General features: G+C 42.3%; 2 protein-coding genes across 2 annotated transcripts in view; one reads left to right on the top strand and one right to left on the bottom strand.

Moving 5' to 3' along the window:
- The window catches only part of PI4KA (phosphatidylinositol 4-kinase alpha), a 62,924-nt gene that overhangs the window by 31,590 nt on the left and 3,378 nt on the right, over positions 1-27,956 (bottom strand). The window contains exons 2-20 of the mRNA XM_054392729.1: positions 26,118-26,234; positions 24,816-24,909; positions 24,008-24,096; positions 23,458-23,530; positions 22,894-23,153; positions 22,359-22,425; positions 20,824-20,972; positions 20,134-20,199; positions 19,789-19,885; positions 19,208-19,399; positions 18,765-18,865; positions 17,968-18,097; positions 16,905-16,907; positions 16,549-16,678; positions 15,716-15,811; positions 14,829-15,012; positions 13,875-13,978; positions 12,785-12,953; positions 10,638-10,688 (exon numbers count right to left, since the gene is read on the bottom strand). Of these exons, the coding sequence (XP_054248704.1) occupies positions 10,638-10,688; positions 12,785-12,953; positions 13,875-13,978; positions 14,829-15,012; positions 15,716-15,811; positions 16,549-16,678; positions 16,905-16,907; positions 17,968-18,097; positions 18,765-18,865; positions 19,208-19,399; positions 19,789-19,885; positions 20,134-20,199; positions 20,824-20,972; positions 22,359-22,425; positions 22,894-23,153; positions 23,458-23,530; positions 24,008-24,096; positions 24,816-24,909; positions 26,118-26,234 (2,172 nt within the window). The remainder of the gene's footprint in view (positions 1-10,637; positions 10,689-12,784; positions 12,954-13,874; positions 13,979-14,828; positions 15,013-15,715; positions 15,812-16,548; positions 16,679-16,904; positions 16,908-17,967; positions 18,098-18,764; positions 18,866-19,207; positions 19,400-19,788; positions 19,886-20,133; positions 20,200-20,823; positions 20,973-22,358; positions 22,426-22,893; positions 23,154-23,457; positions 23,531-24,007; positions 24,097-24,815; positions 24,910-26,117; positions 26,235-27,956) is intronic.
- SERPIND1 (serpin family D member 1) lies at positions 153-7,854 on the top strand. The gene is made up of 4 exons (XM_054392731.1): positions 153-1,008; positions 5,631-5,904; positions 6,804-6,948; positions 7,533-7,854. Exons 1-4 carry the CDS (start codon positions 153-155, stop codon positions 7,722-7,724), a joined length of 1,467 nt encoding a protein of 488 aa, XP_054248706.1. The 3' UTR covers positions 7,725-7,854.

Here is a 27,956-nt window from a genome sequence, read left to right as displayed (position 1 = left end):
CAAAAGAAATGCTATCAAAGAAGGTAATTATGGACCTTCTGCTGTGACAGAATTCAGCATGCACCTAAAATTAAGAAACAGAAAACTAAAATTTAATTATCCTACTATGTCTCAACTGTGCTTTGTTGTCTTCCAGCTTACAACCTGTCAAAATGAAGCTCCTATTTCATTTGCTTGCCTTTGCTCTCATCATCACCTCCACGTTTTGTGGAGTCAAGGACTTCACTGAGCATTTTCAAAGTCTTAAAAATGCACAGCCAGGTGAAAATGGGACCTATGATATGCCAGACTTACCACCAGAGTTCCACAGGGAAAACACCATCACTAATGACTTGATTCCTGAAGAGGAGGAGGAAGAGGATTATCTAGACCTTGACAAGATACTGGGGGAAGATGACTATGGTGACATCATCGATGCTGGCCCATACATGGTTTCTGAAATTCAGCAAGGAAACATTCTTGAACTGTTCCAAGGCAAAACCAGAATCCAGCGCCTCAATATCCTCAACGCCAACTTCGGCTTCAACCTCTACCGCAGCATGGCAGACAAAGCCAACTCTTCGGATAACATTCTCATGGCTCCTGTGGGCATTTCCACTGCAATGGCAATGATGTCCCTGGGTCTGAAGGGTCAAACCCAGCAGGAAGTGTTATCTGTTCTTGGCTTTCAGGACTTCATTAATGCCAGCAGCAAGTATGAGCTGATGACCGTTCACAACCTCTTCCGCAAACTCACTCACCGCCTCTTCAGGCGCAATTTTGGCTACACCCTGAGGTCTGTCAATGATCTTTACATTCAGAAGGACTTTTCTATTCTGAATGATTTCAGAAGCAACATGAAAACATTCTACTTTGCTGATGCCCAACCAGCTGATTTTTCAGATCCCAACTTCATCACCAAAACCAACGAACGCATCTTGAAGCTGACCAAGGGATTAATAAAGGAAGCTCTGGTGAACGTGAGCCCTACGACGCTGATGATGATTCTCAACTGTCTTTACTTTAAAGGTAAGGATCTGTTTTTTCAGGCTTAGCAACAGATTTTCTCAGCATGCAACTCACTGCATGCTTCATTAGACATCCCAGATTGAACTTAAATCTAAAGGCCTGTCAGCTGCCTCATTAAGAAGAGCTTCTATTATTAACCCACTACTGCATATTTCTCTAGCACCCTGACATTCCAGCAATAGCCTGAAGTCAGTGGCTATTGTACAAACACAGCAAATGCTTGTTACATCCAAAACCTTACAGTCTGAAAGTGAGACTAAAAAACAACACATGAATGCAGAATAGCTTCAGAAAGCACAAGCTCTGTAGGGGTCTCAGATGGTGAAGTGTTGAATCACGTTTATTAGTTACCCTCAGTCCTACTTCAAGTTCTATTCACTGAACAGTTTTCCTTCACTGAAAGGGTACAGGTTGATTTCACATCACACTCCACATTTCTGTGGCAATCGGGATAGAAATGACTGTAAAGAATTTCAGCTTAAGGTATGTGTTTTTAGTATGATCAGAGCCTGACCCTTGTCAACAAGCTACAGGTAATAAGCAGAAAAGTGTTCTTCTAGAGTTCAAATCAAATGCACTCACTGCTTGGAATTCTCCCAGCATTCAGCATGAGTTGCCTGATGAGATGGGCTGCTGCAGGTAAAGGCTGAACAATTAAAGAGGCCTGAAGTAAAGACTGCACAAGAAAATTCTTACCATAAATGCTTATTTTCACTTTCTGTAAATTTAAACACAGAGTCTGTGGCAAGATGTTCAATGTCAGTAATCTGCCTCGAGTTGAAAGTCAGTGAACTTCTCAATACATTTTTAATGGCATTGAATGAGCAAGAGGTAGGAGGGACTGAGGAATTTCTGCTCTTTAAGAAGAAAATCAGACAAAGGTGACTTAAAACACTGGTAAGGAAAGACAGATCATTGAACCATTCAGGTTGGGAAAGACCCTTGAGATCATCAGGTCCAACCCTACTCTAGCAAAGTTCACCACTAAATCATATTGTAAGCACCACATCTAAACAACCTTTGAACACCTCCAGGGAGGTAGAGTCACCTCTACCACCTCCCCAGGCAGCCTGTTAGGATGCTTGACCACTCTTGCAGTGAAAAATTTTTCCTAATGTCTAGCCTAAACCTCCCCTGGTGCAGCTTGAGGCTGTTCCCTCTTGTTCCACCATTAATTGCCTATGAAAAGAGACCAGCACCCACCTCTATATTGTCCTTTGAGGTAGCTGTAGAGAGCAGTGAGGTCTCCCCTCAGCCTCTTCTTCCTCAAACTAAACAGTTCCAGCTCCTTCAGCTGCTCTTCCATCAGACTCGTTCTCTAGACCTTTCACCAGCTTAGTTGCTCTTCCCTGCACCCACTCCAGTGTATGAAGGGTAACAGAAGTATAACTCACTTCTTTTCTTTCCTAGCTTTTTCCCAGTTCTGTCCCTGCTTCCAGGAAACAAATGCCCCAGGGCTTCCTTACATCTCCCTTCTCAGCCCTTTGCTTGGAGGAATTTATGGGAATACTATCCCTATAAGCTTAGGTAATGTACTCTGCAAGGTGTTACTTCCTTACCACTTCGTCTCTTGAAAAGACCTGAAGCAGTCATTACCATAAGATCCAAATGATCCCCTGTTCTGAAGTACCATCCAAAAGGGACTCATTTGTGTCCTTAAGTACATCTCTGATGATCCTACCCCATGAAATACAAGGTCCCCTTAAGAGAAGGATTATGAAAAGTGAAACAGGTAGATAATTTTTTTCACAATTTGGTCAAATTGCAATGTTGTCTTAACTCTAATTCTTAAACATTTGTGCTGTCTCAAAACAACAAAAACATCACCAAAAAAAAAAAAAAAAAAAAAAAGAAAAAACACCCAACAATTGAGTCAACAAGACCAAAAAGACTTTTGGTTCTTTCTTTTCCCCATGAAATCCTGTCAGTCCCAACTGCCCTGATGGTGTCTGCTGAAGGCTGCAACTTCTAAACCTCAAAACCCCCAAAGATCAGTTTGATATTGCCCTTTCCCAAGGCTTTCATCTTACAGTGACAGTCTCCTGGTAACTCCATCGTGAGTGGAACTGAATTTTTCAAAAGCAAGCTCTGCTCTTGCTTTCCTAGCTGTCCTTCCAGACATGTTGATTTTTGTCCACATCTCTCTATTTACAATATTTGCACTGTCTGGAACACTGCAGACAAGCTCTGTTACACCCTCAGAGCTAAGAAGCCTACAAGCCTTCTCAGGGATACAGAGATGCTCACTACAGGTGATACTGAGGAAGCGGATTCTTGCCAAATACGACACTTCATGGTGTAATCAAGTCTCAAGCTCCTTTTATAGAGCATCAACAAGAAGCTATTGAAAAATATTCACAGAATCACAAAATGATTTGGCTTGGTGACAAGCAGTTTGAGCTTGTATAGGTGTCCAGTCTACCTCCAAGTGAAATGCACCTTCCCTTCTGCAGAGGTCTGAAGAAGCTTTTTATGAGATTCCAATACCTGAAGAGAGCCTACAGGAAGGCTGCAGACGGACTTTTCATGAGGGTACCTAGAGACAGGACAAGGGAGAATGGTTTGAAGCTGAAGGAGAGCAGGGTTAGATTGGAGCTCAGGAAGAACTTCTTCAGTAGAAAGGTTGTGAGACTCTGAAATAGGCTGCCCAGGGAGGCTGTGGATGCCTCCTCTCTGGGGGTGTTCAAGGCCAGACTGGATGAGGCCTTGAGCAGTTGAGTCTACTTCAGAGGTGCCCATAATGGGGAGGGTTAGAGTAGATGATCTCTGAGGTCACTTCCAACCTAAGCCATTCCACGATTCCTATCAAGGAGGAGCTGGTTATTTTAGCAGTGGTAGATGGCAGCAGCTTTTGACAGATGACAAATTTTGACAGGTACATAATTGCCTCTATGAGATTCTAGTCACAAAGGCAAGAAAATTCAATCAGGAGACAACTTCTACCACCACAGATGGATCTGAAAGATATCTTGGTGGGAAGATTCCAAACAGGATGTCACAGAAGTACCAAGTGGTTTCAGTGATACCAGAAGCACAGGTGTCTCCTGCTCAGAACAGTCATCTACCCCACGACAAATGCATCTGCAAAAGTGAATTCAAGAAAAAAATTCTCCAGCTTCTCTCTTTCACTATGAAGAACTGATGAGTGCTTCCCATTACTCAGGTGACAAAGTGCTGATGAAGTTCCCACAGCTTTGTGTCATTAGCTAGGTAGAGTCCTATGCCTGTGAACTCTGCTTCCTGAAGGAATCAGATGTTCTTTTTCCCAGATAATTGAGCCAATTAGTTTGGGAATAGCATCATTGAGTTTGATCTCATTCTCTTCAGAAAATTAACCAGAATATGAATCACTTCTCAAGCTGCTCCTATCAGCCTGACATCAGAAAAAACTATGAGAATGAAAGTTGGACTTCAGATATTCCTTTGTTATTTCACCATTTGGCAAAGCCAGATTCACGGAACAGTTTGGGTTGGACGGGACCTTGATGATCATCCAGTTCCAACCCCCTACCATGGGCAGGAACACTACCCACTAGCCCAGGTTGCTCAAGACCTCATCCAGCCTGGCTTTGAACACCTCCAGGGAAAGGACATCCACAGCCTCCCCAGGCAACCTGTTCCAGTGTCTCCCCAAAGATGAAGGATCCCAGAATCGCTTACAAGCTTTTAAAGTTACCAATTAATGTTAAATTTGTACTCTCCACACAGCTACAGCCACACGCCTCAGGTACCTGCTTGCCAACGGTGACCCAAAATCCTGAGTTTTAACAGGAAATACCAGTAACTATTTCCACTATAAAATTCCAGCTTTGTCTGTGCAGTAGGGAAAAAAAAGGGAATGCTTTTACCAGAGCCTGAGTTCTGAGAACAGATTAACAGGAACACTGCTTTTAAAAAAGCACTTTCTTTTACACAGTCAATATATACTTAGGGACCCAAAGAATCTTCACACAAGAAGGTTCAAAACCTGATGGCAAAGCTTTCTGGGCTGCAAAACAGGTTGGTTTGTATTGTTTGGGCATAAACCTCTCAGATGACAGCCTTCAGGCTGCTGAAATCACATCAAACTGGGTCACATAAGGAAGCAGTCAACACCCAAAGCTCTCCAGGATGTCTGAACACAGGAAGTTCACTGGGTTGAATGGATTAAGTCAAGGTGATGCCTTCAGCATAGCATCTATTATGCCCAGTGAAACCAGCCATTACTTGGCTTTGATATTTCTGAGGATGGAAATGGTCTGGTTTCCAGAATCAGATGTCTCAGGAAATCTCTCTCACTTCTCTCAGCTGTGTCAATTGTTTTGCTAGCTGCAAACCCTGTCAAACAGTTTGAATCTGTTTGAACTTTGTAGGACACACTCAGCTCTGAAATCCCCAGTTTGTGTCTACCTGCTTTCCCAATTCACCACACTCAAGTAAGACAAAGGTAAAGTTAGAAAGCAATCCAAGAATTTCTAAAGTGAATTTAAAACTTGTCTTATTCAGGCTTAACTGAAATCAAACTCCTGTGGTAATTCTCAATTCCCACTAAAACTTAATGTAAACTCTTATTCTGGGAATATTTTACTACAAGAGTACTTTGGGGTTCTTTTGTTTCTCTGTCTTCTGCACTGTATTAACAGGAACTTGGGAGAATAAGTTTCCAGTGGAAATGACAACCAAGAGAAGCTTCCGACTCAACGAGAAGCAAACCATAAAGGTTCCAATGATGCAGACTAAAGGAACCTTTCTAGCTGCTGCAGATCCCGAGCTAGACTGCGGCGTCATCCAGCTGCCCTTCGTGGGGAACATCAGCATGCTGATTGTGCTCCCACACAAACTCTCTGGCATGAAAGCCCTAGAAAAGCAGATAACACCTCAAGTGGTGGAAAAATGGCAGAAGAGCATGACAAACAGGTATCTGGTGAAAAGTACATCTGGTTAAAGCCTTAATGTATTGTCTTGATGAGACTGGGAAGGGTAAGTAAAGAGTAGAGAAAATAACATATGACATTTTGTTCAAGAACGTTAAAATCCCTCCCAAAAAATGGATTTATTGATCAAAAAATCAGGACCAGTGATCTCTTAAATGCTGTCAAGAAATCTAGGTTAAGGTGGCAAATTCTAATGGAAGTCCCAAGATTTGTTTCATTAAGTATTTAATGTTATAGATTTAAAGGGAAAGTTATTGACAAAATTCACAATAAATAGGAAAAACACAGGAGTGATCACTACAGGGTAATTGTGCAGAAAGCAGCCTGGATTCATTTCAGCCTCTCAGCTGTGCAAAGGCAGACGTTTGATAAGCAACAACGGACACCACAATCACGGGAGAGAAAAAATTGTCCTGCCTGCCTTATGCAGATGACAGAATAGGCAGGATATGTCTGCAGACTTGATAAAAAGATAAAAGGGGCTGATGTGATGTGCTCTTCAGGAAGCCAACTTATTTCTATTCTACAGAATAAGTTACAAATCTCCAATTTAGTTTTCCAGGAACCTGACTGTTCAACATCTACAGCATTCAGCCATGTACTGAGCTGCTCAGAGTTATGGATCCTATACAGCTAAATAATGTAAATCATCATAGGGAAATATTAAACTGACAAACTAGACAAGATCAGGGAGAAGAATTAGTTAGCTGGAAAGTAGCAATGCCCCAGTTTTGCATGTAAAAGTACAGTAAACAGCCCTATGCATTTCTGTGTCCTGCTGGCTGAACACAGCAAAAAACCAAAGCACAACAAATATGTAAAGCAATGGAGTCAGGCAAACATGGGCCTCCTCAATGACTTTTCATTTCTATTTTTTTCTAGAACAAGAGAAGTGGTTCTGCCTAAATTTAAGCTGGAAAAAAGTTATAACTTGATTGGTTATCTGAAATCCATGGGAATAGAAGAACTGTTCAATGAAAATGGCGACTACTCGGGGATATCAGCTGAGAAAGTCACCATCGACAGGGTATTTACTCCTCTTTTCATTTCCTTTCTGATGATACTACATCACCTGAAAACATGGCAGCACAGCAAGAACCAGAGAATCACAGAAAAGGTTTCAGTTGGAAGTGACCTTAAAGATCATCTCATTCCAACTCCCCCACCTCCCACTAGCCCAGGTTGCTCAAAGCCTCATCTAACCTGGCCTTGAACACCTTCAGGGTGGGGGCAATCAACAACCTTGTGAGCAACCTGTTCCAGTGTCTCAGCACCCTCACAGGAAAGATTTTCTTCTTAACATCCACATTAAACTCTTCCCCTTCTTTCTTCGAGAACACAAAAGAGATGTGGGTTTCTCTGCATGTCCTTCTCTATTCATGTAACCAGCAACATGTCTAATCTGATGTCAAAGGCACTAAAAGTTGTGGTCAGTCAGGAAGAGGCTCATTCCCAACCCAAGCCCAAAGGATGGCTGCTGGGTAGGAGTGATCAGAAAAGAGTGTCCCAAGGGAGCTACATGTGGGATATGGAGTGGGGAAAGGCTGTGAACACACCAGTCTGTTTATGAGATCCTCAAATTCTTTCTTTCACTTTTTTTTGTTTAACCAGTTCAATCACCAAGGCACAATAACTGTGAATGAGGAAGGCACAGAGGCTGCAGCAGTAACCACCGTGGGGTTCATGCCTCTCTCCACTCAGATTCGTTTTATTGTCGACCGCCCCTTTTTGTTCCTCATCTACGAGCACCGGACCAGCTGTCTTCTCTTCATGGGCAGAGTTGTCAACCCAGCCAAGCCTTAAGGGCAGAGAAAACCTCCAACAGCCTGTTAAACACATTAATATCCCAGTATCTTAAAGAAAATATTGTCGACATATTATCCAACACACAAGCCACTGGAAGCAAAAGAAAATAGATTCTCCGCAGGTGGACTCATAGCAGTAGATAATTTGACTGCAATTTTAAATGGTTAGTGCCAGGAATTGATACAAGTGTATTAAAAAAAAAAAAAAGCAAACCACAAAGTAACTTCTACTTTGTGTTCTACTTCAGTGTATACAATGTAATCAATAAAATACTTAGACTATCTGGATTCTTGAAGTTTAGTTCTAAATTCCCTCTAGAATGCCTATTTATAATGCATAGGAATAAGGAGATTCAGAACACCTGAGCAGTCTCAAGAAGCCTCAGTCTCTCCTGGGTATTTTACACAATCTACCGTGCAAAAGAGCAGCCCTCTACACTCTCTTTTGCTTGCATCATTGAACAGTCAGCAGCCTTACATACCATGAATCTTATGGACTGGTGTATCAAATAAGCTATAAAAATGGCTTGGAAGAATGAAATGCAAATGGATCCTCTACTCTTCCCCAGCCTAACTTGTATGGTTTCAACACTTTTTTTCACCCTTCCTCAGTACAGGCTGTATCAGCATTAGGCCAGCCAAGCAAATCATACTAAAAAAATCTTTAAAGCATCATTTCTAGTGAAAGCAACTCAGAAACATTCTTTTTACCAGCTCAACATAGAATCATAGAAAGGGTTGGGTTAGAAGGGACCTCCAAAGGGACATCCTCCACTAGATTGGGTTGCTCAGAGCCTTGTTGAGCCTCACTTTGAAGATTCTCCAGGGATGGGGCCTCAACTACCTCCTTGGGCAACCTGTGCCAGTGTTCCACCACCCTCATGGTGCAGAACTTGTTCCTAACATCCAATCTAAATCTGCTTGTCTCTAATTTCAAGCTATTGCCCCCTGTCCTGTCACTGCAGGCCTTTGCAAACAGTCCCTCTGCAGCCTTCAGGTCCTGAAAGGCTGCTACTAGGTCTCCCTGGAGCTTTCTCTTCTCCAGGCTGAACAACTCCAGCTCCCTCAGACTTTCCTCAGAGGTGTTCCAGCCCCCTGGCCATTTTTGTGGCCCTCCTCTGGACCTGCGCCATCAGGTTCATGTCCTTCCTGTGTTATGTATCTCCTACAGAAGTGTGATTCATAGCAATCCCAGCATGTGTTAAGAATTCCAATACACTCCCTCCATATTTAATGGGAAAAAAAAAAGCCTTCCAAGGCAAACTTAAGACTGTAAACCTTCTGTATCTTTCTGGAAACAACACGAATGCTCTACAAAAGCCTGTTTCACGTTTTATTATCACCTGCTTTATCAAATATTGTATCCATCTACATAGATTCATATCATAAATTTGTCTTTTGCCAGCAAAAAGGTGCAAATTTTGCTAACCCTAAGTTATTTTAAAGATTACTAACACTGGAAAACTCATTTTTAAGAGAATTCTTAAGTTGAACTTCTTTATTTCATTTTGCTTTTATAGACTGGTAGCTACTGCAATGATTTACCCCATACACAGAGCTTTTTAACATGACAGTTCGTGAAATTCAGTAGTACATGACGAAGGATGATGAAAAGCTGATATTGACAAGGAAGCTGAGATGTTTTCTCTGTTCCTGTCTCACACTGTGCTTTATAAGCCCACTATGAGCAGGACAATTTTCAGTACTAAAGGTTCCCAACAGAAATCACTAACATTCCTACAAACATTTTGTTGGTTTATCTATATCCTAAAAGAAAAGCATATTCAAGAGTAAATATTCATGTCCCAGATTTAATTTGTTTATCAATGATTAAAGGAGCTGAAATATCTGGAATACAGGGGTTGTGAGACTTAAGTAAGGGGAATTATTCAAGAGAAAGAGCTCCAGCAGAAAAGAAAATCAGCTACTGCTCAAAACTCATGATCTTCATACATTGTGCAAGAAAGTCAAATATTTGCTTCAACAACCATAATGTAACCATTAACTCTTGCTTCAGATCCTGGCACTATCTGACTGCATTTAAAGGTCACATTGATTAAGAAAAATGCAGTTATCCCCAGCTATTCAGAACAAATCTACCATCAATATAAATCTGGAACAGAAGAATACCCTCATGGCCTTGACATTAAGTCTCTAACAAGCACTAACCCATTCTCAATCTGCTTTTATTCAGATCAGTGCTGGCATTACTGACAGCTGCACAGTAAGAGTCCCTAGAACGTATCTCCCATCATAGGACTAGCCACTTTGTGCAAAAACTGAGCACCTCTTGAACAACAGCAATCCAAGACATTTACAAACACACTTCTGTAAAGCTAGGGTCTGGCCCTGGTAAATTCAGGAAGACCTGATGCTGGAAACTGGTGGAAGAGACAGAAGGAAAGAAGCAGTTCTTTGATCTTTAACTGGTGCTAGTTTAAGGCTCCTCTCTTTGAAAAGCTTCAGTAAAGAGTTCTGGGAAAGCAGAGTATGAAATGAATTATCTGGTTCTACTTGTTAATGGCTGTGTAGTATGAACAAGCTCCAAGCAGGCATGCTTGCTGCAAGTATGGAACAGATTTCCCACTAGCTGTGCAGGAATTCAGCTTCAGGAGGGTAGAAAGTGATGTGTTCTCCTGTAAGTTTAAGTTTGTTTACAGGCCTTTTAGACTCCTTTTTGGAGAAGCTACAGCAGTTAGGCAAGAAGTCTTACTGACTTGGAAACCCAGCTTGGACACTGTTCTGTTGGAGACCTAGAATGGTTGTACACCAAGTTCTGACTGAATTAATAGTTACACTTTGGTAAACCTCTGCACCAGTTGTTAATCAAACTGTTTGACCATGAAATAGCATTGACAGTTGATGTGTAGAAGAAAAATTGTTTGCAACAAACCAATCACTGGATACTCACCACAGCAATAACAGGAATGAGCACACCCAGATTCCCTGCGCTACTGGAAGCCTGGAAAAGAAAAAGGAACTTCTCAAACCACCTCCAAAAACATTTCTAAAATACTTGCTGCAAGACTTAGTTCAAGCATCAAACATTCCTACTGCCTATGCCAATAAAAACAGACATTGCCAGCTACAGCTCTGTATCTTCCCAATGAATGTGCACAGAGACTGTGGAGTTTCCTTCTCTGGAGACATTCAAAACCTGCCTGGATATGTTCCTGTGTGACCTGCCCAAGGTGATCCTGCTTGGGCAGGGGAGTTGGACTGGATGATCTTTAGAGGTCCCTTTCTAACCCTTGACATTCTGTGATTCTGTGAAAACAGCTTTTGAGGTGGTTCCTCACAGACTGAAATGTCCCTGATTGAAAGGATGTTTTCCTCTTTCAGCACAAGGTCTGCTATATTTAGAAGTCAGATATTATGCCTTGAGCTAAAGGAAGTGGCAAAATATTCATTGATACCACATCTACTCTGGCATCCAACAACTGCAAAAAAAAATGCTCAAATGGGTGGCCACAGACAAGTGTTAAATGCTTACCAAAAGTTGAATTTCACTGCCAAAATGGAGCCAAAAGTAACAAGTCTGCAAAAAGACACCATACTCAAGGCTTATTTCAGCAGGGTAAGCTGCCTCTTCCACTGAAATCTAAGAAGCATGAGGAAAAACAAATCTCCTTTCACTCAAGAGGATTCTTTTAATTTCACTCTATGCAATGAGTGCATTTGCTCAGGGGAGAAAGGAGCACAAGGGGAAGGGAGAAAGGAGCACAAGGGGAAGGGAGAAAGGAGCACAAGGGGAAGGGAGAAAGGAGCACAAGGGGAAGGGAGAAAGGAGCACAAGGGGAAGGGAGAAAGGAGCACAAGGGGAAGGGAGAAAGGAGCACAAGGGGAAGGGAGAAAGGAGCACAAGGGGAAGGGAGAAAGGAGCACAAGGGGAAGGGAGAAAGGAGCACAAGGGGAAGGGAGAAAGGAGCACAAGGGGAAGGGAGAAAGGAGCACAAGGGGAAGGGAGAAAGGAGCACAAGGGGAAGGGAGAAAGGAGCACAAGGGGAAGGGAGAAAGGAGCACAAGGGGAAGGGAGCGAACTGCACACCAAATACTCTTGAGATGAGACAACAAGGATACAACCCAACTAAAACACATTCCAGTTATCTTTCCTGTAGTGTCTGAGATAAAGCAAAACAAAAGATGTACCCTTAAATATTTTTGAAGGTAATAACATCACCCAAATCACTCTCAGGGGTAGAAATGACTGGAAAAAAAGTCACTGTAACTCTTGCTAGCATCAGGACAGCCAATGCACATAGCAAACTGCTGCAGTCTGAGTAGAGATGCAAGTTGAGTCAGCTAGAATGCTGAATAAAGAGTGCCCCAATAAAACAGCTATCAGTATCTTCGGAATAAAGAAACACTGCCTCCTAGCTCAACTCCATGTCAAACCAAGCACAGATTCTCCTGTCTGCAGGCATCCTTAGGTCACTGCATTCAAAAAGATGTCTATTTTAAAGACACACAAATTTATTCTTCTTCAAAATATTCCTCCCCTACCAATCAAAGGGACAAGTCTCCTCTCTGGCAAGCTTTCTGGGTAAACTTGCTCTATAAATAAAGCACTCCTAAAAACCAGCAGAGAATTTAAATAAGTGTTTTTCACTTCACTGCACTGTTTCCATTATAAGCCTGGACAGACTTCCTGAAGTCCTTTCCAAGCTGCATTTTCCTATGATCCTATGACACCACTGGAATTAGAATTCTGTCCCCTCTAAAGACACTCCAAAAATTATGAGTTCAGGACTCAGCATTCTGTATTTCCCTTTGCAGCTCTGCCTCCAAAAGCTGAACACTCTAGATGGTCTTCTCAGCCTCACACAAATCAGGCTCAGCTGGACAAGACGGATACCACTGCTTTAGCTCAGAAACTATACACAGATCTGTTAGGCGTTTGAAGGGTACTCAGTTCATGATCAGAACATTCTTAGGTTGAAGGCAGTGTGGTTTTCTTCTGAGCGTGGGTTTGATTCAGACACACAAAAGACTCTGTTTACTTGTGCTGATTGTACAAATGCAGAGCTGCATACAACTAAAATCCAGTGAATATCTGACCTTCAGTGCTGGTCCTTTTTCACTTGCTCTCTCACTGGCTCTCTTTCCTTCCAGCCCAAGCTGAACAAATAGCTCCAGCAAGTTCATCAGAAGTTCATCCACAAGGTGTTCTCCTTGAATGTTAGCAGCAATGTTAGCTAGGGCATTAATGACTGCTAAGGAACAGTGCCTGAGAAGAGAGAACAGTTATGAACAAGCAATTCCCCAAAGCTCTGCATTTTCAGTGCTCTCTTCAGAATGTGACAGTAACTCTTGCACTGACAGTCCTTCACTCAAGACAGCTGGTTTGGGGTTTCCCTATGAATAGTGGCACATCACTTTACTGTTAACTGAAACACAATCAGCATTTAAGTGAAAAATTCTTTGTAACCTTTGCCTCTGGAGGACACTTCACTTTTGATGCTGTCACAGCCAAAAGTACATTAATTTCCTGTAGCAGGTATAGCTACAGACAAAAAGCAGCAAAGTGCTGAGCTTCTGGATTGGGAAAGTTCTTGAGCAGAACCAGAGCTAGTATCAGTCACTGCAAAAAGTGCATTGGGTCAGAGAGGATGTTGAAACATTCACAGGAACTGACCTCTTGATTACTCACACACTACATTAAGAGATACCTACCCCAACCAATGAAGTCAGAGATAATCTTTAATCAGAAGAGGAACTAAAAGAGACACTTACATACTAAGAATTACTTTGTCCATAGCTCACGTTTAATCCCTAACCAGTACTGGGACCATATTTAACAACACCCAAAATACTCCCCCCACCCCAAAAAACTCCAATGGAACTTGAGCAGCTTTTCTAGGCTAAGAGATTCACTACTCCAGTTGGAGATGACAGAGCTCATCAATGTCAATTATCATTTACAAACATGAACTCCTTATTGAGGGGAAAAAAAGCCAATCAGTACCACCTGCAGTGAAAACCATTTTTAGGAATCTCTAGATTACAAAGCGCTATATTTTCCAACTAATATTTTACGTTTTAGCATCAAATTAAAGAGTACTATTCATAGCTTGACTATAAAACTTAGACTGGGAAAAAGTGTAGCATAAAGGACACTGGGTAGAGTATTCAGCCAGCTAAGAGTCACCTGTATCCATGATCCTTGTAATCTTTTGTGGCAGAGTAAACGACTGAGCTTGCTTTGACACTGATTTGCTGAAACAGGTTCCACACCTCCTGGTAAATATATTGCTGTGAAAACAAACCAAACCAAACCTCAAATCACTATGTAGAACTAACTGAATACAAACTCTCAACAAGCCTGTAAAATACACTAAGTATTATCAAGTTCTTGTGATAGGTATCTAGTCACAGACTTAGCAAGAGTTTCAGTTTCCATAAAGAACCCAGTGGAACTGTTTTTAACTGCTCAAAGTTCTTTAACTCTACCTTCCTGACAGACACTTTTTCTTCAGCCTTCCGAGTTCTCAGAATTACATTCAGAAAAGGTAAATTCTGAATGGTAAATTCAGAAAAGGAAATTCTGGTGGACAGAAGGATGCCCATGAGCCAGCAATGTGGCCTTGTGGCCAAGAAGGCCAATGGCATCCTGGGGTGCATTAGAAGAGCTGCGGTTAGCAGGTCGAGAGAGATTCTCCTCTCCCTCTACTCTGCCCTGCTGAGGCTGTATCTGAAATATTGTGTCCAGTTCTGGGTCCCTCAGTTCAAGAAGGACTTCAAGGAACTGCTTGAAAGAGTCCAGCACAGAGCCACAAAGCTACTGAAGGCAGTGGAATATCTCCCTATGAGGAGAAGCTGAGGGATTTGGGGTTCTTTAGCTTGAAGCAGAAGAGTCCGAGCGGTGCCCTCATTGCTGTTGATAAAGATGTGCAGGGCACTGTTGGGAGGATGAAGCCAGGCTCTGCTCAGGGATGTCCAGTGACAGGACAAGGGGCAACAAGTGCAAGCTGGAGCAGAGGAGGTTCCATAGGAACAGCAAGGGAACACCTTAAGAAGCTTCTGCAATTGTAGTTGTAAAACATGTTTCCTTTGAACTAAAGGAATCATGAACTGGCATTCTCTTTGCTCCTTCTTTCCTTACATTTCCAGTGATGACCAGGCAGCCCAGCTGGTCAATGATGAGAACATCCAGATGAGAAGGTGGCTGGCAAAACTTCTGCTGTAAGATCTGTAGGATGGGTTCCATCATTTTTGGGGTGTCCCTCAGTGCCACTGCAATGTGCCCTAAAGCACGAATTGTGTGGTCAGGAATCAAATGAGCTTCCCTATTGGAAAAAAACAAACAAAATACCCAAATCCATGCATGTAACTGTTTAACAGTTATCAAGACCTCCAAGTATTTCATCTAAGAAAGAATTTTAATTGAAACATCATTAACAGCTTTAATATTGCCACTCTATACACCCATCTACCCCCAACATTAACATTGGAGATATACTTGCACAAGTTGGTTTTCAAGGTGAAAACCAAAAAAAATCTCCCACAAACTCACTGTCCACAAAACCCACACCAACCCATGAATAAACTCAACAGAAACAACAGTGAAGAGAGCTTAAATGATCTGCAAAACTTTACAACATGACAGTCAGACCAGCTATGATAGGACTTCCTGGTGGAGATTTATTTACTGGTGAGTCTCTTAAAAACTTGGCAAGTCAACTGCTAGAAGTGACAAGCTGTATCCAGCCACAAAAGATAGCTGAAGCTTGAAAGATAGAGCATCTCTCAATCTATGCCTCCAAACTGGGTAATACACAGCAAAGATTTAATCAGATAAAAATCAATCTCTACCTCTCAGTACAAAACCAAGGGTCAGCAGCTGTGATCTGCGCGGGAAGATCTTGACCCCACACAGAAGCTCATGGATAGATGCTTAATTCTAAAACAATGCTGCCTGTACTTATTGCAAGATACAAGCTTTGGGTTCACTGAGTGAAGAAAAACTTGGTTTGATGGCTAACAACTTACTTATCACTCTCCTGAGAGATGTACAGCCGGTTAGACAAACTGGCAAGAAAAGCCTCCACGATCACAGAATCTATAGTCAAGCCAGCTTTCAAGCACCTGGAAAAACAACAAATAGAAAACTTGCTATAACAGCCAGAGGGCAAAAAAATACACAACAGGTATGAGGGGAAAAAAGTTTATACTGAGGTATAAGAATTGACTGCCTAGGAAGGCTGCAGATGTGTTTTGAGAAATGAGCAGAGGTTCTACTGTTTTCTCCATAAATAACAAAGGTAAACTCAGAACCTGTTGTTTTCGAAACATCAATTCTTTGTCTCTAGTCATCAGCTATGTGTCTTTCCTCCAGCTCTCTGTAGCTCTCTAGAAGGGAAGAAACATCAGGACACCAGAACAGGTTGTCCAGGGAAGTAGTAGAGTCAGCAGCCCTGGAGGTGTTCAAGAAACACCTGGACACAGTGCTTGGGGACATGGTTTAGTGGCCATGGTAGAGTTCAGTCGATGATCTTAGAGGTCTTTTCCAACCAAAACAATTCTCTGATTCAATGACCCTGCCCACAATCCTCTCTCAACATGATAATGTAAGCACAAAACAACCCCCTGCTGAGTACTGAAAGGGAGACTGCATGAATTAGATACCTGGGAAGCAAAACAATGACACTGAACTATCCTTTTACAGTTAGGACATAAACAAAATCAAGAGGTGCCTGAAGAAAAAATGAAGTCACAAGCAAAAAAGGCAAAAAGCCTTTTCAGAGGCCCAGAGCAGCACCTTCTACAGGGTTACAACACTTCTGTTAGGGAAGCAGAAGAAGTGGAGCAAATCTCTCTCTCACCTGCAGATGTTGTCTATAGCGATGTCTCGCAGCTGCTCATACATGGATGGTTGACTTTTCTTGCCAGGCATTACACTTAGGGTGGACTCTGAATGCTCGTTGGTTACACTGATCTTGATGTCATTACCACCTAAGAACACAAGAGTACAGAAATCAATACCACTTGAAATAGCTGTTTGTCTCCTCAAAATGAGAGCACACAGGCAGAGCAGTATTTGATGAGGGCACAGCTCAGAGAGTTGCACTGAAGAGCTCTGGAAGTGCAGGTGTTGTCAACAGCTATGCAAGATACTCTTGCATTTAATTGTTCCTAAGTAATTATTGCTAAACTGTGTCACCTTCAGGTCTCATTTTACCTACTCTGCTTTAGCATTATAATACTGATTTTCCATTAGCAAGTGATTTAAATAGAACATTTTCCTTTTGGAAATCATAACTTGGCTTCACAATTTAAGAACAACAGAAAACTTGCCAAATGCCACCAAGGTGGTCATGGGGCTGCAGCACAGGACCTGTATGGAAAGTGTGAGGAGCATAGTCTCCTTCAGCCTGGTAGCTTTGGACAGACCTGGCTGCCTTCCAAAGTGTAAAGTAGGGTACCAAAAGCACAGGAGAAGGCTTTGCGGAAGAATGAGACATAACAGCCCTGATTTGAACCAAAGGAGGTTCCAGCAGTATATGTGATTTCTTTTTTTCTTCCCTCACTTTAAGAATGATGATGCATTGGTCAGGTTGTAGACTACATGTCCTTGGAGGTTTCCAAGGCCTATGTGGACAAAGCCCTAAGAAAACTGTTCTGAACTGAGCACAGGATGTTGGCACCTAATACAACCTTCAGTACTGTAGTACCACACTGCAGCTGCTGGTGATCTTACTTTGGTTTTATCAGAAGAACCACAGCAGGATTGCTGCTAAGATAAAAAGCAGTTCTACAAACACTGTTTGCCCTTAAATGCGCTTCTTATCCAGGCTCTTCTCAGGGATGTCCAATGACAGGACACGGGGCAATGGGTGCAAGCTGGAGCAGAGGAAATGCCACAGAAACAGAAGAAAAAGCTTTTTTCAGTGTGAACATGCTGAAGCCCTAGAGCAGGTTGCCCACAGAGGTTGTGGAGTCTCCATCTCTAAAGACATTCAAAACCTGCCTGGATGTGTTCCTGCACTAGGTGACACTGCTCTGGCAGGGGGGTTGGACTGGATGAGCTTTTGAGGTCCCTTTCAACCTCTAACACTCTGTGGTTCTACCAAAAGTGTATTTGCATTCCTCTTCTCCATCTTCCCCCAGAAACAATCACAAATGCATCTCTACTTCCCCCTACAGCTGTATCCCCACAAAATACCCAAAAGCACTGTAAAGCCACATGAGTTGTAAAACGCTCAGCAGAATATCCTCTAGAACATGGCCTTTTGTTCCTTTACCTGTGTGATACTGACTGTGGTACTTGTAAAGTTTCACAAGCACTGGGGAAGGTATCACAAGGAAGTCTCTCAAGGATGGATTGACAGAATGAACCACAACAGGGAACCTCTCACACAAACGACCCAGACCCTACACAGATAAACAAAGGAAAAGGAACAGCTTTAGAATCTAACAACACCTTAGGCTTGCAATTTCAGCTCAATACAGACCCACCCAAACTAAACCACACAGAACTCAGAGATCCAGTTTTTAACAAGAGATTTACACATTTCAAGCCTCCTATTCTCTGATGTTATCCTGGAGTGCTGCATGCCATTTGAGTCTTGCCACTTTCCTCCTGGGTGATTTCACAGGAGTTACATGAAATGAGCTGCATTCTCTAAAATCAGAGGTACTGGGCAAGTTCCAACATTGTAGAAAACACCCTATCTATTAAGGCTATAAGTGCCTAATAAGAAGAGATGAAAATTAGCATAACCAAACCTCAAACTCAGTGATCTGCCAGTCCCAGTATTTGAACTACTTACATAATGGACTAAGAAACTGAACGTTCCAGAAACTAAACAGTAGTTGAAAAAACCCTTTTGAAGATTACTCTTCAAGAAGTAGTTGAGCTAAGACAAATTTGGAAGTACTCCTCTACTGCAGTTCTAGTTTGCATATCAGACCTCTAAAATCCCAATGTAGAACGCATGATGGAGAGTAATACAAAAACCAAAGTGTTCTTCTAGCAACCTGTACAACTCCCCAAACTCTCACTCACTGACCATTAACGTCAAATGTTGTAAAGACAGACCTGCAAACAGCAAATCAGCAGTGGCAAGTGAGCAATGATGACTTTGCTTGAGGTTTTTGACTGCAGCTTCTCTGATAACTTGATGCACAAGTTTTCTGCACCTGACACAAAGAACCAAACAGAAACACTTACTTTCAGCAGATTCATTAAGCTACACACAACCCAACGTTTAAAGGAATTTCTACAACAATAGAGAAAATAGATCAGCTTAATTCTCCTCATACTAGAAGGTTTGTGTTTCCATGTCTGTGAAGATATCTCTGATCACCCAGCCAACTCCCCCACAGCTTTTTCACAGCAGTTTTACTTTTGCATTCTAATAGCAAAGACTACGCCACTGAAGTTTATTTTACAGTTCTCTGAGCATCACCTGCCCTCAGAGAACGTCTAAGTATTTCTACACCCGCCCCAACATACTCCAGACACCAAAGAGCATTTTTTACTTTGCTCATCTTTCACAGCCCACACCATGAGATCCACACAGGCAGCATTAGCCTGACAGCGCAGCTTGAGAGGACTCAGTTCGTTGTGCAGCCGATCCACATCATGAAGGATTTTCTGAAGTTCTGACTGACTGCTGTTGAATTGCTCGAGCACAAAATCGTGGATTTCCTTCACAAATGAGTTGGGAAGATCTGAAGAAGTCAAAGGAAATAGCATTATACTATAAGGATGGGAGTCAGTGTATCAGAACGACAACATATATAAAATTCATTGCTATAAAAGAAATTTCCTGAAATTTATCCCCTACCTAAAAGATAAATTTCATAGCAAAGTCCAGTAAGCCGACAACTGAAAAAGCCATCTATTAATCCTTTTAGTGGTGCTCAACTTTTGAGTTTGTTTTTTTTTTCCTATCCCAATAGCACCTTTCTATATGGAAAACATTTCAAAATCCAAATTTTGGAGCATACACCAAGTTCCTGGGAAAGGCAAACCTCAGTGTTCCAGCACTCAATACAATGCAGGCAATACTTTGGATCCTAAACATAATGAATAACGAAAATAAATCCCAATACTATACCTTTCATATAGTATAACGTGTCTCTCAGCATTTTAAACTGAGCAAGATAAAGAGGGTCACTGAATGCTTTATAATAGAGATCTGTACTAGCACCCATCTGAAAGAGAGAAGAAAATCTGCTCAAAATTAGGCATTTTCCATCACACAGATTAATAAATCTTTTTATTCCAGCTACGTAATTGTTTTCCTCCACAGGTAAACAAGCATTTAAAAGAGGGAATGAGTATTGTTTTCCAAAGAGCAAGCATACCACCTTACACAGGTGAAAGACTGATTTTTCCAGTATTAATCAAGGCAAAAAAATAAAGTATCCAAAGTCATTAGAAAAGGAGTTTGAAAACACACCTCTGTGATTTCAGCCAAAACTGCATCTAAGGTCTTCAGCAGAGAATCCCCAACAATCTGTTTGACCTACAGAGGGGAAAAAAAAAAGAAGTAAAAATAAAATCCTGGTGTTTGCTGTGGCTGACTTTAGGTAGTAACTCAATGCAACCTGCCTGAGCACAGAAAACTCAAGGCACTTGACTGCACAGTGCCAGATCAATCAAATCAAGGCTACCAGAATTTCCTCTTGCAACAAGGATAAATATATTTGAGCCTCTATGTGGTGCTCTACAGTAGCTGGTGCAGGAAGCAGACAGGGACAGTAATTTGGGTCACTTGTGTGAGTTCCCAGCAACTAAACCCTTCTAGAAAAGGGCCTCATTCTCACAGCAAAAAACAATTGTGTATTTCAGCAGGTAGCAGTATGTAAGTTATCTCAGCTCAACTGGCTTGCAGGGATCAAGCTGGAAGAAGCTGACATCAACAACTTTGATTTTTCCAAATTATTTATGATTTACATGAGAACTTTTTAGGAATACTATTGAAGTGTGACATGAAATGCCATAAAAATAATATTACCTAAAGCTTGAGAGACAAAACAAAGTCTTTTTATTTGCAATTCAAAAAGCTTGAAGCGAAAACGCATCTCTTTCTAGCATGAGTCTCTAGGATGCAGTCTCACTGAAGCCTGTGTAAGATCCCATCACATACCATGGTCAGCAGCTGGCGGAGCATTTCCAGGGGGATGTTGAACTCTTTATTGTTAATACCATTGAAGAGAGGAGAAACTGAAAAGCTGGAGCTGATTGTAGAGAAGTAATAATCGGGATCCGGTGCACTCCCATCAGGAAGATATGAACCTGACCAGAAAAAAAAAAAAGGCAAAAGAAAAATAAAAGTTTAGGGAGACAGAGGATACACACACTTTGTGCAATGGGCATGTTTAGTTACTGCTCAAGAGTTTGTTCCAACACAGGTAGTCGTTAACTTGCGAGGTATCAAGAAGCACAATTCAAGACAAAGAACTATGACAAAAATACACATTCGTTCATTAGAAGTTTACAATCACGATGGAAGAATTCATTTCAAAGGATCAAAAACCTCCCTAGGCAGCCTATTCCAGAGTCTCACCACCCTCATACTGAAGAACTTCTTCCTAAGATCCAGTCTAAACACACTCTTCCCTCAGCTTCAAACCATTCCCCCCTGTCCTATCTCTAGACACCCTTATGAATCAGGTACTGGAAGGCAGCTCTAAGGTCCCCCTGGAGTCTTCTCCTCCCCAGGCTGCACACCTCCAGCTCCCTCCACCTGTCCTCATAGCAGAGCTGGTCCAGCCCTTGGATATTCTTTGTGGCTTCCTCTGGACTCACTCCAACAGCAATGTGTCCTTCTTATGCTGGGGACACCAGAACTGGACACAGTATTCAAGGTGAGGGGGTCTCACAACACCAGAGTAAAGGAAACATGGAAGAAATTAATTTAAACCAGGGCTCTGGAGAGGAGAATGACCCAGAAACAGAAAATGCCCAAACTCTTAAAAACCTCAATGGGCCAGACTAAACCAAAGACACCAAAACACCACAGATGCAGAGCTAGTTCTTTACATGGTTCATGAAAGGTTAAATTTCAGGTCTGCTTTGACACAGAACTCACAGGTAGAGCTCTACCAAAGCCCAGTGGTTGAGTGTCTGTATATTAAGTCAGGGCATTGTTTTGTATTTCTGCCTTTTTAGCTATAGGGAGGAGTGAGCACTCCAGTGTCTCCTTCCTTATTCCTCCCCTCCCCAAACTACTAGTTTTTACCCAGGGACTAACACCACATTTACTTCAAGTGTTTTAGTTTGATACAATGTGCCACAAAGGTCTCAAAGCTCCAGAGTCCAGCTGAGCGATTTAGCTGCCCAGTGAAGCAGAATATTAACACTTGCTCCTCAAAAATACTCAGCTTCATCTCCTGAAATATTTTTAGCCTAGTTGAATTAAGCTCTTCAGTACTAGGCACAGCCTAGCAGCCAAGAAATCACATCTCTCAGAAGCTTGCCAAATACAACTGAGCCTGGAAACCACTGATGTTAATAACTTCTGCTGCCCCAAATTATTCAGAATTCTAGCAGGTATACACCAGAGAATTACTGTAAGGGGGCAGAAAAATAAAAGGGTCAAAAGGATTTTTGGTTTTCACTTTTCTATAAATAGCAACAAAATTCTCAAATTCCACATTGTTCCTTTGCAAAATAACTTACCTTCGAAGTAATGAATTGCTGATCCTCCAGGAGAGCTGGGAGGGGGAATTCCACGTTCAGGACTAACCTAAAACATCACATAAAAGCCATAACTTAAAAACTATCTATAAAACATTTGGGAAAAAAAGTCATCTTCCAAAGGATGGTTCATACACTTTCTAAATGAAACTACTTTAGGCAATACTAAGAGGGGCTATGGACTAACAAAACAGGGAATCAATGCTTTTCTAGAAAGTTGTTGTTAGGTCTCCCTGGAGCCTGTTTTCCTTCAGGCTGAACAACCCTAGCTCCCTCAGCCTGTCCTCATAGCACAGGCGTTCCAAGCCCCTGACAATTTTCATGGCCCTCCTCTGGACCTGTTCCGTTAGGTCCATGTCCTTCCTATGTTGAGGGCTTCAGAGCTGGATCTCTGTATTTGGTCAAACAACATGCTAAGAGACTGTCTGGACATTCAGGCTAATGCTGCCTTAACTAGTCCACCAAGACTATGAAATGATCTAAGCACTCGCTAGAACCCAGAGCAAGTCACACTAACCTGAGAGATGCTAGATACACTGCTAGTCTTTCTCTTTAGTGTTCCCTCTTGGCAAACAGTGAGTAGAGAACTGGGAAGGATTGATCTGAAATCATTAAAGGATCGTCGGCGAATTCCTTCCAGCTCTTCTGGCACTCTCAAGGAATGTGGAGGGATTTTTGGGAAAAGCTTTGAGAGGAGAGCCTCCTCCGAATTGCTGTAGCGACCAAAGGCCCGAGAAATGCCCAGCAGGCAGGGCACTGCATACTTGCATAGATATTCTGCAAAAGACAAACACGTGTCACAGCAACTCAGAACTTCCTCTTCACAGTTTGGCTGCCACTTTGCTGAACTGTTTCAGCCCAGCTTGCTTTACAAAGGTTTCTCTGTGCAAGCAGAGGAAAAGCTATGAAGGCATTGCAAATTGATACACTTTCTGCTTCCAAATTTATCAGTCAGCAACAAACAGAACAAATGTGTGCTGGGGGAAGTGGAAAGAAAAAGCTGCTCAGTCTGCCTGATCATTAGAAAACTCAGAAGTTCACAGGACAGGAATTACAAATAGAACAACAATTTTAATGGTACCTTTATCATGCATTTGTGGGGTCTGGCACATTCCCAACAGGAACTGCATTACTTGTAGAATGGCATCCAAAATCTAAAGTAATCAAGAGAGACATATAAAAATATCTTTTGGTAAAGAGATATCATTATCTTATCCTAGATCACTACAGCTGATGAAACTTGCTAAGACTAACATAAACACCTCTGTAAACAAGACTAAGTCTGGATTGTCCTGACTCAGAGCTTCCTCTGGCAAGGCTACAGTCTGATGTACATGCTAGTAGAATAAAACTGCAGCAGTCCTTATCTCAGTATCAAAACACAAATTCTGAAACTCGGGACTCAGCAGCTGGCATTCTCCGACACCTAGAAGGAACAGCAGACAAACGAATATATTCTAGATACGTGATTAATAATTAACACATGCAAAGTAACACAACAGCACACACTGAAGCACTCAATTCCTTTGCAAGGAAGGAAGCAGGTGTGGTGTCCTGTTCTCTAAACATTTGTCAGTACTGCAGCATTGCAGAATTACGGCCTACAAGAGCACAAACAAGATCAACTCTACCTGCTCTCTGAGAGATGCATCCCTGTAAGCAACGTCTGACAACAACGTCACCAAGCAGAAGCTGAAGTTTTCTGCAACTGGAAGCAAGCCTGCAAAGTAATAGAGAGAAACCAAACCCTGAGCATTGCCAGGGAGAATCAACTTAGAAAGAGCAAGTAATAATAATGCCTAAGACAGGAATGATTCTTGCATCACAGTGCTCAAACAGACTACAGGAAAATATCATACTACATACAACACTTAAGTACACTCTGACCATCTTTGTTTCAGCATGAAATGTTCAAATAATCATTTTAATCATTAAAACTTAAAAAAAAAAACAAACCATTCCAGGCTTTCAAGTAATTGGAAAATAAATTGTATTTTATAACAGCCTTTGTGAAAAAATATCCTTAGATTAATCTAAAGAGATATTAAGAGAGCAAAAAAATTAAGTGGTCTAAATAGCAACCAAGCATCAAAGCTCAAATCAGAGCATATAGCTTTCAGGTTCCACTCTCCTGCTCCAACTACTACACAATCCTGCTTTAACTACTACACAATCTTCTCCAATTTAGTAATTAAATGCATTGAGTGTAGAATTATTTGAAAAGTGCAATTTATCACAGAGTAGTCAAGCAAGAAAGCTGGGAGCTATTCAACTTCCTCTGCACTTCTAAAGAAATACAATATTGCAGTCTGCTGAGTCAGGAATTAAGCACCCAGCAGGACCTATCACCTCTCCTTGTACCATGTCCTGAGTAACCTTTGTGATGCCTATTTCCAGGTTGGCATTGCACGAGGATTATCAAAAAACCCCAAACATCACCTCTGCTTTTCCGTGCATTGCTTTCTTCTATCCACTGGACTTTGGGAAGGCCCTTCAGAAGTCGGAGGAGGTAAGGAACCACATTATCTTTGTGCTAAAGAAGAAAAGACACTATTTACCATGGAGAAGAAAAGCTGAACCGTATCAGAGACATGGAAAGACAACATTACACACAGAACTTGCTTCTAATGATTATTCCACAGGATTCATGAATATTGCAAAATTGATTTCAACACAAGCAAACAAAAGTAAAGCAGCACAGTGCTATAAAATCCAGTTCTTGCATTCTAGGCAATAGCTCATTCTCTAAAAGTTAGACAGGAAAAATGTTCCAGAACAGTAATTAACCCCCAAACAATTTATTAGTCTACTGCAAGATCACAAAATAATTTAAAGGCAGCTAGAAAAATCAGTGCCTGTCCCAATTCAGCACATGTGATTCATCCCATGGCCTTATTCAAGCCACTTAAGTGTAAGGCTTCAGCTGGCTAATCTGCAGATCAAAGGATGGCACTTTCCTTCCACCCAGAGTTGGATTAATTAATACTAACTGCTGGCTTTGAAAACACCATGAAAATGCTGAAACCCACAAACACAGCTGCCTTAAACTTCTTACTATAAAATCCTGCAAAACCCCCACAATGTTAATAACATGCAGAGAAGCTCTGTCAGAGCAAACCGATACTGAACAGGATGAAATTCAGGCCTGATGCAAAATCTAGCAACACTGAAAGTCTCAGTGAGGTCTAATGGCTTTGGACCTAGGACTTCCCTTCCTCTGCACCCAACAGCACCACACCCAGAGCTGGAAGGGAAGAAAACCAGCTTGTCATAAACAGGCTGGCAGACACAGAAGGCATATCCCTGTACAACATAGCCTGTGTGCACTGCTTGTCTCTTTATCCTGACTGCTGTCAGGCATGAAAAGGCCTAGCACAAATCTGATGTTCAGGAGTAGGTTGGAACCTATCTGTCATTCAGAAGCATTTGGGGAAGAACACCCAACAACCCATCTAGTTTGACCAAATCCTCCTGAACAGCCTTTCCTTTGTCTCTTTAAGCTATGACAACCATAAACCAGGATAGCAGTTTGGCTGTGGCAGTTCCATGACTACTGTCTGACACTCACCAGTGCTGTCCTTGTTTCCTTGTGCTCTCCTGCCTGCAGCCATCTGCTACCCATGATCTTTAGATGTATTTCTATGAAGGGTAAATACCAATTTTCCATTCATTGAACAACTAAACTTGAATTCATCCAAAATCTTCCAAACTGAATAGAGTTAGTCTAAGTGGGAAAAATACCTGCAGGTCAGATTCAATTAGAAAGATTCCCAAAGCAATAACAGCATCTCTGCGACGTTCATCTAACTGGAAGATCCCATGGAAATCCACTGGACACATGCAGAGCAGTTTCTGTACCTGAAAATCAGCACAGGGAAAGAACAATGGAGCAAGACTGAAGTGTCAAAACAATCCAAGCAAACAACAAAAGGCCAACCACCCCCTGAGCAGCATCCAAACTGTGACCAGCAGGACAAGGAGGTGATTCTGCCCCTCTGTTCTGCTCTCCTCCCGTGAGCAGCAGCAGCATTGCCTCCAGTTCTGGTGCCTCCAGCATAAGAAAGACGTGGAACTGCTGGAGAGGGTCCAGAAGAGGCCACAAAGATGATCAGAGGGCTGGAGAAACTCTGCTATGGGGATAGGCTGAGGGAATTTGGGCTGGTCAGCCGAGAGAAGGCTCCAGGTAGACCTTAGAGCAGCCTTCCAGTACCCAAAGGGGCCTACAGGAGAGCTAGGGAGACATTTCTGACAAGGGCTTGGAGTTACAGGACAAGAGAGAATGAAGCTGGAAGAGGGGAGATTTAGACTGGAGATTAGAAAGAAATTCTTTCCAGTGAGGGTGGCGAGACACTGGAACAGGTTGCCCAGGAAGGGCGTGGATGACCCCTCCCCCTGGAGGTGCTCAAGGCCAGGCTGGATGAGGCCTTGAGCAACTTGGGCTAGTGGAAGGGCTGTAACTAGATAATTGTTAAGGGCCCTTCCAACCCAAACCGTTCTACGAATCTATGAACAACAGTGCAAAGTTAAAAGTCCTTCAAAAAATCCACCAGCAGACCTGAAGCAAGCAATGCCAATAGCCCCCAGCTCCCCTTCATGGAGCAGAGCCAGCAGATACATCCATGCCCTACAGCACACCCAGCAACAGCCCTGGGGAGCACTAAAATCATTGCAAATATTTTCACAGCAGAACAACGAGCTGACAGGCTGTGGTTTTCAAGGCTCACTCTGATGCTCCTGTGTTTGATGTGGACAGTAGTCCTTCCATCTTCTAGAAGACAGATGACCACATTACCCTCCTTCAGTCATCAACCCTAATGAGAGCATCTGAGAGCTACAAAAGTAATGAATGACAAACTAGAAAGAAAAATCTCAAGACGATCAAAAATTTCTTTTTCAACACTCAAATTGTTTGTTTTGTCCCGATTTTGGCTGGGATAGAGCTAATATTCTTCCTAGCAGCTGTTTCAGTGCTCTGGTTTGGATTCAGCATGAGAACAAGGCTGATAACATGCTGATGTTGTTGCTAAGCAGTGTCTATACTAAGTCAAGGATTTTATTCAGCTTCTCATGCCCTGCCAGCGAGGAGGTTGGGGATGCCCAAGAAGTTGGGAGGGAACACAGCCAAGGCAGCTGACTCCAATAGGCCAAAGGAATATTCTACATGATGTGATGTCATGCCCAGCACACAAACTGTGGGGAGCTGGCCGGGAGGGGCAGATCGCTGCTCAGGACTTGCTGAGCATTAGTCAGCGGGTGCTGAGCAACTGCACTGTGCATCACTTCTCTCTCTTTGGGTTTATTTCACTCTCTTTTTGCTACCTTCTTTTTTTCACTGCTGGTATTATACTGTTATTTCAATTATTAAATTGTTCTGATCACAACCCATGAGTTTTACTTGTTTTCTATTCTCATCCCGGTCACACCAGGGGAAAAGAGGAGCTGTGTGGTGCACAGCTGCCAGCTGGGAGCCCCAGAACAGGCTGCCCAGAGAGGTTGTGGAGTTTCCTTCTCTAGAGACTTTGAAAACATGCCTGGATGTGTTTCTGTGTGACCTACTCTAGGTGATCCTGCTCTGGCAGG

Source organism: Indicator indicator, chromosome 26 (genome assembly GCF_027791375.1).
Source record: "Indicator indicator isolate 239-I01 chromosome 26, UM_Iind_1.1, whole genome shotgun sequence".
In the NCBI taxonomy this organism is placed as follows: Eukaryota; Metazoa; Chordata; class Aves; order Piciformes; family Indicatoridae; genus Indicator; species Indicator indicator.
This window is presented reverse-complemented; position numbering and strand designations above follow the sequence as displayed.

What these genes read in the sequence shown, in the direction of transcription:
- SERPIND1 (XM_054392731.1), top strand. Translation starts at nt 153, where the DNA reads ATGAAGCTCCTATTTCATTTGCTTGCCTTTGCTCTCATCATCACCTCC. An exon ending in CAGAAGAGCATGACAAACAG is followed by an intron (nt 5,905 to 6,803) that starts GTATCTGGTGAA and finishes ATTTTTTTCTAG; the next exon opens with AACAAGAGAAGTGGTTCTGC. An exon ending in AGAAAGTCACCATCGACAGG is followed by an intron (nt 6,949 to 7,532) that starts GTATTTACTCCT and finishes TTGTTTAACCAG; the next exon opens with TTCAATCACCAAGGCACAAT.